We start from the raw sequence: 13,251 nt of genomic DNA, 5'->3' as shown, positions 1-13,251 counted from the left end.
AATAAAAAAATAAAAAAAAAAAAAAACAGATGTTAGGATGTCTGAATAACCGTACAGTTCGTTAACTGGCTGGCTGAACTGAACAGTTTCACCTTTGGCCCCTGACAGTCTTGCGTACGATAATCCTCTTTAAATGCTATTTGATTGTATTATTTTCTTGCATAAATTTCTCCAGGGATTCCCCATTGCCTTGACTGGCATTTCTTGTCACTAAAGTCTACCCATTTTTCTCCCTAGCTTCTGCCCTTAGGCCATATATGTTGTTCAGTGAATGTTGATTATTTTAAAATGATACATGAATGAATGATGAATGAATCTGAATGAACGACGTCTATGTCAGTGGAAACAGCCTGAGTTAGAAACCCCAGGTCTTGTGCTCGCTGAGCGTATTTGTACCTGTGTATGTAATTTTTTTTAATTACAGCTTTAAATTTTAATTTGCATTTGCCAGTCTTAAATTTATGTTAAGTGTGCTATTGAAGGGAGGCACAGGGGATAAAACACTGAAGAAGACTTGCTTACTGCCTCCTAGCTTGCCAGTCTATATCATTATCAAATTCTGTTGAATGTACCTTGCAAATATCTCTTGAATTTGTTCTCTTTTCTGTTTCTTTTACTCCCACTCCAATTCACCACATCTCTTTTTAAAAATAAAGGTTTTATTATTGTTTAGGTATGGTGAAATAAATTACTATACTTACAGATCCCAAGAGATGCAAGCCTGCCATGCAAGATCAGGTGAGGAAGGTGAGGGAAGACATACAGGGAAGCACCAGGTTCAGTTAGGAGGCAGAGGGAGAGAGCAGAAAACATGGGGAAGAGCCTTCATTGTGGTTCTGTGGGAAGGAATGGATGAGCTAGCGTAAACAGGTTTAGGATTGGTTAGTTCGAATGATTTCAGTGGGCTCTGGGGTGTAGGGCAGTCCCTCGTTGTCTGGTATTTGGCTCTGGGCTGATGAGGTTAGGGAAACAGTGGCCCTGGAGGTGGTTGGGGGTATGGACTTCTGATTGGTTTGATTGCATATGAAGGGAACACTCGCAGGTGCTACCTCTAGGAATGAGCTGATTCTGAGAGGGACAATGGAGGCCTCATCAGCAGGTCTCAGATGTCAAAGCATCATAAATACAGAAAATAAAAAGATAGGCACAATGCAATCTCTTATCTCTTGCATGCTTAGATTAACATGATCTTCTAATTGTTCTACCTGTGTCCATATTTGCTTTCCCACGATCTAGCTTTGATGCGGCAGCCAGAGAAATCTTACAAGTATAAATTAGGTCATGTTATTGCTCTGCTTAAAATTCTTCTCAGATCTTCTTTTACATATCCAATAAAGCCCAATTTCCTTACCTTGGTTTTGAGGCCCTTCATGATCAGGCTTCTGCCTCTGTCTGCAACTACATGGTATTCAACCGTAGTCTTCACTCACTTTATTCTAGGCACACTCATCTTTCGATTTCTTGAGAATGATTTGCTCTTTCTCTCCTCAGGGCCTTTGCACAGACAGTTCTCGGTGCCTGGTTGCTCTTTATCTGGTTAACTTCCAGCAAACCTTTGAATCTTACCTTAAATGTTATTCTTTTGGGAAGGTGTACATTAAGTCCCTTCTGTTAAGTCTTCTGTGATTATTCCTTTGTTCACTTATTCACTGCTTTCTTTTGTACATATAAGAAGGGAGGTACTGAGGATAGAACGGAGAGCAAACCAGATTGGCATCTAACCTCATGAAGCTTCTTTTCTTCTGGGGGAGGCAGATAAAAGTCAGTGACAAAGTAATTACAAGATACTGTAAGTGCTTTAAAATTGTAAAAAAAGTATTGATGTAGAAGCTATCAGAGGATGACCAATTGCAGGCCGCTATTCTATATAAATCTTTGCGGTTAAGCATTTTTTCTTTATCTAAATTTTCTTTATCTAAATCTAAATTGTAATCCACAGCCATTCAATGGAAGGGGGATATTTGGTTGTTAAAGCTCACCCCTGTCTGCTTTCCAAGTTTTTCCATATACTCTAGTGCTTTCCGAGTCAGGGACTACCATGGAATATGGATGTTACTCCATTCTTTCATATGAACTAAGAACAGTTTTATTGGAGAAATGATGAATGCAAAGTAAAGGCTCAGCCAGTTTTTCTCATGGCAGCCCCCTCCCCCTTTTAAACCACACTTAGTAATTGTATTTATCTGTGGGTTTACTTCTCTAATACCAATGTATTTCATGCTGGTGTGTGCTCTTTGAGAATCAGAATTGTGTTTGTGTGGTTCACCACTGCATATTGAACATCTGGTGTAAGCAGAGGGTCAATGAATGAATGTTGAATGCATGATAGAAACTGTATTCAGGTATGTGTCCTTAATGTGGCTATTTAGCCCTATCTGCTTGAATACTTTTCTAGGTTATAATTATTGAGGCCATGTTTTATGATATAGAACTGTTGGACCTTGATCCATGTACTTGATTGTGTATTAGAATGGACCACAAAGTATTTTTTGAAGAGAATTTTACCTGTCTCCAAAGCTGTTCTCTTGACTCATCCCTAAAGAGAGATAGAGTTGCTTCTTCAGGTAGCTGCCCAAGTTAGAATCCCTAATTTTCATAAGGGCTGTCAGTCCTACCCTTAGAACTGCTGATTACGCCAGTGTATTGCAAGATAAAATATGTTTTCTATGTGCTTTTCAGTGAATATAATTGAATTCATTGTTACTTAATACTTTCCCAAATTTTGAATGAGAATATTAATATTGAAAGAAGCTCTTTGAAGGCTATTCTCGCTATTCTCCTGGAGTGAGGTTTAACTATGGGTCTATATCAGAGTCACCATAGAGCTTTTAAAAGACCTACTGAATTAGAAACCCCAAGGTGTGGGACCTGGGTCACAGGTGTTTCTGATGCATAGCTAGGTGTAAGAGCAGTACTCTTCTGTAAAGGTTTCTACACAGGCACTCATACCCCAAAGAAGTATATGTAAAGAAGGCTTTTTTATGTTTCCCATAAGTTGAAGTTTGGGGTGTGTAGATTAGTTTCATTTGTTTGTAAACAAGCACTTTTCTTCAGTGGTTCAGTGAACATTTAGGAACTCCTGATATTTACTTTCCATTCTCAGCACCTACCAAAGCTGAGTATGTCTGCAAATTTAAGGTGTGAGATGGGGAGTGATGAGAGATATGGGTAGAAAGGTAGACTTGGAAAGGTCTTCTATGTGATCTGAAGCAGTTAAGATCTTTTTCTTTCAGTAATGGAGAGCCATTGGAGGTTTTTTGTTTTTGTTTTGTTTTGTTTTTAATGGGAGAGCAATATGATCAGTTTATTTTATTTTTGTTTTAAAGAAAGGTAACCTTGTCAACTATATGGAACATAGATTAGAATGGGGGAGAAAACTGACAAGGAGACCAGTTAGGAGCAAGTCTGTACAGAGGTAATGAGGAGCAGAAGGATACAACAGGATTGAATTCTAGCCTTGGAGCTTCCTTTTTACTTTGAGCCCTTAAGCTTCAACCAATCTGCTCTACTCTTAACTTGACTTGGCTAAAATTAAAGGCCCTACTGAGAAGTCTTCCCTGACCATCCTCTTTTGACCTCTTGTTTTAGTGGTCTCTTTATGTCGTCTTTTATAATACTTTCCATTTATTATTATTTTTTGCTAATTTGGTTCTTGTTTCTTATTTATCTTACACAGCTGCCACTTTTCATGGTAACTGCTACTGGATAAAAATATCTATTGAACAAGTTGTCCTCTAAACATGCCATTCTTGGTTTTTTCCTTTCTATTTTGTGCTTTTGCTCATGGCCTTTCTTTTTTCTAGAATGTTCTTATCTCTCCTTCACCCATATTTTGAAGTTTTAACCTTTCTTTCATAGTTCAAATTCCTCCCTTTCTACAAATTCTTTCTGCTGGCTCTACCATTTCCTTATTTTAATTCTTACAGCATTTAAGCTGTTTAATACATAGTTTATGCTACCTTGTTTTTATTTTTTGTGTATTCTGTGAATATGGATACTCTGCCTCTTTGAATTGGGCAAGATGTTTTACATATCAGTGTATATATAGCTTGCCCTTAGTAAATATTAAGTATTAAATATTAAATAAATAAACATGTGACTATTTGTCCCTTTCTGAGTCTTCCTAAAAACAACTAGGTTATAAACATAGTTTATTCTGCTCTGAAAGACATAAAACTTCAGTTCAGAAATATTTTAAATTGTTAATATTAGGGCACCTGGGTGGCTCAGATGGTTAAGCGTCTGCCTTCAGCTCAGGTCATGATCCCGAGGTCTTGGGATCGAGTCCCACATCGAGCTCCTTGGGGAGCCTACTTCTCCCTCTGCCTCTCTCTCTCTGTCTCTCATGAATAAATAAATACAAATCTTAAAAAAATAAATTAATTTTAATTATCTGAATTTAAAGCAAAAATAGTTGTAATTACTTATTTTTATAATTTTAGAGGCCCAAATAAAAGAGAATTAAAAATAATTTTTTTGGCTTCGTTGAATTATAGAGTATTTTAAAGCTGAATATTATTATTTGACTGAATGCAAACTCCCTTAAAGGTTTACATTTAAAATGCTTTAGTTAAAATATTTCATTTGTTCCTTATGTTATAGACTAAGTCCTTTGCCAAAACAAAGCCTTATTTTCTTGGGAATCACTCAGAGCATTTGGGCCTCCTCTGCTTTGTAATCCTGTTAAATTTCATCCGTGAATTAAAGCCTAATTATACACAGTTGGTGAACCCTACATATAGACAATTTGATGTACAATAGATATTTACTCATTAAGTTTACTTATTGGGACAATATGAAATGTTGAAAATACTTTGTTATTGGGATTAAGAAATAATTTTCTTTGGGAATTAACTAAGTTTAATTGTCTGTATATTTTTCTTTAGCCCATATGTTGTAAAGTACTATGGCAGTTATTTTAAGAACACAGACCTCTGGATTGTTATGGAGTACTGTGGCGCTGGCTCTGTCTCAGACATAATTAGATTACGAAACAAGACAGTAAGTATTTTTAAATTGTTTTGCTAATCTCATTTCTAAAGATTCATTCTTTAGAATCTGACTAGGTAGTATTTTGTTACAAAGAAAATATCAGTGTGAAAAAAGAAAAGGTTTTACAGTGTAAAAGGATCTAGTATGAGGTGTGAGAACCAACCATATACCTTTGTATGGCAAATTGGAGAGTCATATGATTGCTTAATTTATTTGTTAGGAAATTTTTATTAAGTCACCGAGAATCTACCATGGTATTCCACTTTTTCATTTAGAATCAGTATGTAAGTTATGGCTAGAATTTTATTTAAAGTGCATAATATTTATGGTATTTCTTCAAGTTTTCTGTGTTATAATCTGTGGTTTGTAAACAATTGAAGTTTTATGTTTCTGAATTTTAAAAAATAATTGAAAAACAATTTTTGTCTTTATTTTCCCAAATATTGTCAGGATGTTTGAAAATGATAAAGCTAGCTCATAATTTTGTGTGTGTGTGTGTGTGTGCGCGCGCGCGAATTCAAGTTAGTGAAATGTGTTATTTAATAATCCTTTTTATGGTTATGCTTTAATCCTAAGTAAAAGAGCTATTAACAAAATTGTTTAATTTATGCTAGAAATGCATCTAATTTACTTGGATAATTTATAAGGACAAAAGTGACCTTTTTATCTGTAATGTAGAGTTAAGAGTGAATCAGTGAAATTGTAATTCTGTAGAACAGTAACCTAATTACTATATGACATTATTGTATGTTGTCAGACATATTTCAGTAAAATACATTCAGAAAAATACTTAACTACTTGAGTCAATTTGTGGTTAACCAGAATAATTTTAAAGTTTGGGGAAAAAGTTGTAAGTTTATCCTACTAATTTTTTTTTCTGTTAGAGAAAATAAATAGGATTTCTTTTAAAAGAAGTGAAATAGAAATTAAAATAATCCTGTTTTGACAGAATGAATTAAGTGATTTGTGACATTCTAATTGTATATTTTAGAATTTCTGTGGTGCTTAACTAGTATTTATGTAAATCAGATGATTCTTGAGTGGCAGAACAATGCTTTAATTGAAAATAATTATACTCCAGTTAAAGAAGTGTTTTAAAATCATTTCAGGGCTAAACTCAGTGCATTTGGTACTTGAAATTACCAAGTATTAGAAATGTGAAGTAAAAAGTGTGTGAAATGGGAAATCTGTTTTCTTGATTTTAAATGTTAATGTTACCAGTGTGAATAGATAGGAAATATTAGATTCAAGTACTTTATTATCTTGTTGCCAATAATTACAAACCGTGAAGGTATACTCTAATTCTAAAATACAGATATGAATGAATCATTATCTTCAGGAATCTCCTTTACCCATTATCAAAGGGAATATTTTGCCCCATTCACATTCTTTTTTTGGAAGATAGAATCCACTTAATATACTGGGGAGTCACACATTTCAAATAGTTTGTTATTCTCACAGAACAGCTATCCTTGGGTGTGGGGTAGCATGGAAGAGTATGATTCCCAGATATGAAAAAGAACTTAGAGCAGCATGAGATAGGATCCGAAGCTGTAGGTTTATTGTCTCTGGGTATTGCCTTGATAACAGCTCCTGTTAAATCTCAAAAATATTTGCATCCTACTTTTCTTTCATTTATGTATTTATCAGAAAAGAGTACCACTATTGGGAGGATTAGTAGTATAAGATTTGTATCATCCCTTTTTTTTTTAAATGCCTGGACATTGTAAATATTTGATCATTTTATAGGAATGATCACTGGAGTGATAATCCTAATTGTCTGAATTTCAGAGGTGTGGCTCTTATCGATTAATCAGCTGGTTTTCAAAAATGTGACCAGTGAAACAGTTGTCTTGATCTGTTAAAACTCACTCTAGTAATTAATTGTTTTCACGGTCACAGAACAATCAATTTTTTCCTAAGGGTATGGGAACTTTTTTTTTTTAGAGTTTATATGCTCTTTTGTTTTTTGTTATGTGCTTTGTTTCTTTTAATTTATTAATTTAATGTACCTATTTAATACATTTTAAACAGCACAAGACATTCTTATTGTTTATATTGTCAGTGTTTATGCTTTTAATTGTTCCTTATTCTCTTACGCATTTCTCAGTTGCTTGAAGAACATGTCCTTTAATGCTTTTATGTGGATATGATGGCGATAAATGTTATTTCACTTCATTTTTGAATGATATAATTACTGGGTAAAGAATTCTAGGTTGGTGGTTTCTTTTAGTTTTTGATTTAAAAGGAATGACTTTTGGAGGACCACCTAAGTAACATCTTTTTGTAGAATTGTGCTTGTCTTTGAAAGGTATCTCATTAGGGATGAAGTATTGCTGATTTTTAATTATCGATTGCTATCTGGTTTTGATCAGATGTTTCCTTGAAAATTAAAGGTTCAGGAAAAAACAAATCTGATTAAGTTACATACCTTTTAAAAAATATTTAAGTTTAATCTGTTTAGCTTGAAGTATAACGCTGTTTATGTTTTACCTCTCTCTTCTCTGTACACTTTCATAACTTGTCATTTTTATTATGCACTTTAGAATGGAAATGGCTCCTAGAATAGAAACTGGATTCATATTTTGGTGTTTTTGTAAATGTTAGTGACTTATCCTCTCCTCCACCTTTGAGTTGAGGGTTTCCCTTACTCCCAGGCTTTGCCTAGTGTATTTGCATCCATGAGGGACCAGCTCACATATTGTGTCCTCTTTGAAACTTTTCCTGTTTTCCTGAGTAGTTTCTTATCTAATTGGTTGATTAATTAGGTAAGTCTTTACTGTATATTCACACATAAAGAAAGAGCATAATAAATTCTAACTGCTATTATTATAATTTTTACTACTATTATTATTACCTTTTTACATATTTTGACTAGTAGGTAGACTTTGCACCTTTTTTTAATGTGTATTGGCTCTTTTATTCCTTTTTGTGCTTATCTTTTTGTTGTTGTTGGCATTTTTCTTACCAATTTTCAGGATTCCCTGACAGTTTGTTAATAGTTATATGAGTGCTTCATATATTTTAAAAGTCATAAAACCAATTATCTTATTGTCAGAATAGATAATAAAGAAGGAGCTTCAAAATATATCTTTCAGAGGTTTTATACCTTGACCTGTACTTTTTCTTTGGAAAACATCTAAAAAGGATGTTTTCTAAAAACATCTAAAAAACATCTAAAACATCTATCTTCGGAAAAGATAAAGGCATAGAATTAGGTTTAGGAATTAATTAGGCGTTTTCCAGTGATTGGAACTGAGGCTGAGCAGCAAAAGGTTGGGATTGTATCTATTTAAATGTTGCTGCTTAACATGGGGCCGATCAAAAAGTTGGCATTTGAGCTGATAATGGTAATTGTGGTTATCAGTAATAGTGCTACTAGAGACAGGATGAAGTTGAAACCCTTCTGTATTCCAGTGGGTGATAAAAGTTTCTTTGAGTCTCCTGGTTTCATTATGAGTAAATGAGATGTTAAATAGATGTATTCATTGAATCTTTGCTATATGAACATATAGTTAGTATTCATTGAATCTTTCAACTTCTGAGTGTTGGGGCATCTATAAATATATGTGAGTTAAATTCCTGATTTCTGTGATCAGACTCACACAGCTCAAGTCCTGATGTCATATATTTTAGTAATTGACTATTTTTCAAAATAATTACATTGCTTTGAACCATCTTTTAAGTGTGGTGAAACCTATGTGTAGATAACCCTGCTGTGGTATCTAGAAATCACATATAATTGGTCAGCTCTGAGTGTTTAGGAGAAGAATCGTTGTAGTTGCCTTTCCCTACTATAAGCCACTCAAGGACTGACATTTTTACGTATTCATTTTGGAAATATTTTGCTGCTGGCATCTAGCAAAGCTTTGATAAATGTTTGTTGAATTGAAACAGGATCAATTCCTTGGCTGCTTGTCCTATGAATATAAAACAACTCTCTCCATCTATTCAGTGTTGCATTTTTGTAGCTAAGTTGTAATTTGCATGGTTACTTCTATTTAGTTTTAGTATTACAGGTTATTGAACAGATATGTTCATATAGCAAAGAAAGGCCATAGAAAGTGTGTTTACCAGTAACCTTGGAATGTGAGAAATAACAGAATCTATTGCATTAGTTTCCTTATTTTTACAGAAGTTATATATGTATGTGAATTTAATTTTTTGCTTAAATTTGCAAATGCGTATCTTGGTAACTTTAACCTTAATAGGGTTAAAGTTGGCTGATAAAAAAGAAGCCTCTTGCCTTTTTGTTGTTGTTACTAATGGAAGTTCATATAAGCATTATTTATTTACTTTTAGTGTTTTCAAATTTAAAAAGAAAAAGTTTAATATTTATGGGAATATATAAAATATATTTATGGGAATAATTTTGAAATTTCCTTGTGAGGAAACATTTAAAAATGAATAGATTTTATATCAAATGTCATTTAACATCTCAACATTTATGTGTTTCAAGTATTATATACTGCAAAGTAGAAATACACAACTCTATGAAATTGAAGCTTTTTAAAAGTAGATTATATTTTTGATTAGAAGCTTTCATAATGGTCTTTATGTAATTGTTAAGCTATGCCTTGACAAATGGAAGAAATAGAGTCTATGTCTTAGACATTTGTTGTGTACTTGGAAAAGTTCTGAGAAAATAAAGGCCCAAGGTTATTCTCTCTCATTTTGGCCCATTTTTTTAATTTAACCACTTATTTTAATTTAACCTAGTGCTGTGGATTTTAGTTTTGGCTCTTTCACAGACTAGTTTTATGATCTGAGCAAGTCATTTACCTGACAGGGACTTCAGCTTCCTCATCTGTTAAATAATAGTTAACATCTATATTGCTTTACATTTTACTTGGCAGTTTTATTTACATTCCAGTTGAATGGAAAGGTTCAAAACATTTATTGATCTAGGCGCAGTGCTCTGCAGTAGAGGTACAAATAACTAATAAATTTTCTGTTGTTGCATTGTTGAGGTAATATCTATATAAAAACTGAATTCGACTCTATGAAGAGTTAGGATTCTTTAGGAGCAGTAAAGAAGAAGATCTTAGCCGAACATGGAAGTTCAGAGAAAGCTTCGTAGGCATTAGAACTCTGTAGCAGATTCTTGGAAGAGGAGGAGTCATCTCTCGTTAGAATCCAAGCTCCACCGGGGCAGGGTTTTATCTTCTTTGTTCACTGCTTTATCTCCATTCTTAGCACAATGACTGGCATGCAGGATGCTCAGTAAATATTTGTTGCATGCATAGATGGATGGATGGATGAATGAATGAGTGAATGAATGAATGAATGAATCAGAGAAGAGAGGGCAAAGGACATCTTGGAAGAAGAAACAATGATATACTAAAATTATATTTCCCTCTTTATGAGTTCAGTGTCATACTTCTAGGTCATCTGAAGGAGAAAGTTCCCAGCATCTGGCTTAAGTGGATTTACTTTTCTCACACATAATTGCTCAGAATCATTGCCACATTGTAGTTTGATGGATCTATGTTAGGATCATGATGTTGCTGTATAATTTTTTGTTTTCCCTGGAGGTGTTCCTTTTGTTTTTTTTTCCCTTCATGTTTAGAGAAGCAGCATATGCCATCTTTATCATTTTGCTAATGTCTTCTACCTTCTTACTCATTTTATCTGTTTCCTGGAATTTATATGATTCTTCTTTGAGAAGACATTCTTTGGAGCTTCCTGATTTCTTGTTCTAATGTGGACTCATTGCTTTTTAGGTCTGCTGTACAGCTGCATCCTTGGAATTTCTTTTCACTGGACTTTTGGGTTAGTGCCATCATTTTCTTGTATATTTCCTATTTCCTTGGTTTTCACCCTTGTTTTGTATTCTTCCTAAACTGTCTTCTTCACGGTACAAGAATAAGAGGTCAACTATTTGAGTCCTTGCATGTCTGAAAATGTCTTTATTTTGCTTTCACATTTGATTGATAGTTAGCTTATGTAGAGATTTACATAGAAAATAAGTTTCTCTCAGAGCTTTGAGAGCTTTTGTCTATTATCTTCTAGCTTCCGGTGTTGCTAATGTTATAGCTAATGCCTCTCAGAGTCTTATTTATTTGTAGGTTTTTTTTTACCTGCCCACCCTCCCACCCCCACTCCCCTAAATCTGGAACTTTTTAGACTTTTCTTTTTATCCTGATGTTTCTGATACTACACAAAGAATAAGATTCTTCACAAGGATGTGCATAGGTGTGAGTCCTTTTTATTAGTTATGCTCAGCACTCAGTTCTTTTCAAATAAACACTTGTGTCTTTCTTCAGCTTTGGAACACTTTCTCTGATAAGCTGCTCCTCTGTTTTCTTCACTGGATGGTGAATCTCCTGAATTTTTTTTTTTCCCTCCTAGATTTTTTTTTTTTTTTTAATCTTTTTGCTTTTGGGGGAGTGGGTAGGAAGTGGTTTCTTCTACTTTATTTTCTGACTCTTCTAACTGAACTTCTTATTTCAGGAGTTATATTTTAATTTACAAGAACTTCCATTTTTGATTATTACTTTTTTGTAACATCTTAATGCTGAGACATGGATGCAAAAGTTTTTCTCATCACTCTAAGAAAAATAAGCTTTTGAAAAAGTTATCTTCTGTTTCCTGAATCATTTCTACTTCTTCGGGGTGGTTTTTTCACTTTTTTTCTTTGTTCTGGTCTTACCCATGGCAAGGCCGACCAGCAGGAAGGCTGACCAACTCTCACTGGAAGCATTGAGCAGTGCTTTTTGACTAGCAGGTATCATTTTAGGGTGAATGGGTTGGGCCTGGCTTTTAGGGGAAGGACCTACAGAGGCAATTTGTTCAGTTTCTTGAGAGAGGAACCACTCCCCCTCCATTGCCATGTGGGGGTCATTTCCCAGAATGCATGTCATCTGTACATATGGGGATGGGGTAGGGGTAGAGTAGGGATTCCATTTTCTTGTTTTCTTTCATTACTCCATTTTCTTCTTTTCAGCTACCATGGAAAAGCTAGCCACCACTTCCATCCCCTTCTTACTCCGGCCCCCCCGCCCCACAGTGGTGCTAACTGGAGCTCCCTGGAATTTACTTGGCAGTCACCTGTTTTGTTGCAGACCCTTTCTTTGCCTGCTCTTGGCTGTGGCTCTTTCCACAGAATGCTTCCAAATTCATTATACTCTCATGTGGTGAATCTTTTGTTATTAGTTTATTTAATTGTAAAAGTCTCTATCTGCTTAATGAGGTTTTAGGAGGAGGATAGGCAAATAACTAAAATTAACTACAAATTTGGGTTGGCTTTTGAACATGAGTCAGTGATATTCCCCTCTCGCCTTATGTATATTTTATATAACTTTCATATTCTTAGGTGTTTAGTACAACTACTTTGAGGATTAATTTGATAATCCCTTATAAGGTTGAATACATACACACCCTGGGATCCATCCAACAATTCTCCTTTTTCATCTATACTTAGAGAACTCATAGCACAATTGTACAGTGAGATATAAACAAGAATGTCATCACAACAGAAAATTAGAAGAAAATTTAGATCTTGATTAGAAGATTGCTATTGTTCTTTTCTGTCTCAATAATTCTGTAGCTCTTTGGGAAAGGCAAACTCTGAGAGTAGTATTCTGGCTGAACCTTTCAGAATACCCAGTGTGCAGCTGACCAGATGAGAATGACACTAAAATTCCAAATAAATTTTGAGTCTTAAAATGTATATAAACATTTATCTTGGTATACAAGAGAAATTTTTAGTATTTACCTTTACCTGGTTGAGATATATTTCTGTGATATGGTGTGTGCGTGGGGGGGCGGGGTGAGCAATTGAGGGAACAAATATAATGGGGAGGAAGTTCCAGACTGAAGAAAGCAACTCCTAAGTTATGTATATATGTTTTCTTCAAGGCTTGTGGTGGGCTTGTTGTTTTATAATGGAAATAATTGGGAAAGCCAAGTTTTATTGAGACATTCACTTCTTTAGAAGTGTGAAGGACGCATTAAGACCATTCTGCTTGGTAAATTCTCACTGATTTTAGTTGTTTTTTTTTAATTTTACTTTATTATGTTATGTTGATCACCATACATTACATCATTAGTTTTTGATGTAGTGTTCCGTGATTCATTGTTTGCGTGTAACACCCAGTGCTCCATTCCATATGTGCCCACTTTAATACCCATCATCAGGCTAACCTATCCCCCCCACCCCCCTCCCCTCTAGGACCCTCAGTTTATTTCTCAGGGTCCATAGTCTCTCATGGTTCGTCTCCCCCTCCGATTCCCCCGCTTCATTTTTCCTTCCTACTA

The 13,251-nt window shown here is 34.6% G+C and overlaps 1 protein-coding gene across 1 annotated transcript in view; it reads left to right on the top strand.

Annotated features, from left to right (window-relative positions):
• Positions 1-13,251, top strand: part of STK3 (serine/threonine kinase 3) — a 274,712-nt gene that overhangs the window by 63,738 nt on the left and 197,723 nt on the right. The window contains exon 4 of the mRNA XM_027576725.1: positions 4,887-5,001. Coding sequence (XP_027432526.1) covers positions 4,887-5,001 — 115 coding nt within the window. The remainder of the gene's footprint in view (positions 1-4,886; positions 5,002-13,251) is intronic.

Source organism: Zalophus californianus, chromosome 4, assembly GCF_009762305.2.
Source record: "Zalophus californianus isolate mZalCal1 chromosome 4, mZalCal1.pri.v2, whole genome shotgun sequence".
Lineage (NCBI taxonomy): Eukaryota > Metazoa > Chordata > Mammalia > Carnivora > Otariidae > Zalophus > Zalophus californianus.
The sequence above is the reverse complement of the archived record's forward strand: the minus strand, read 5'-3'. Positions and strand labels throughout refer to the sequence as shown.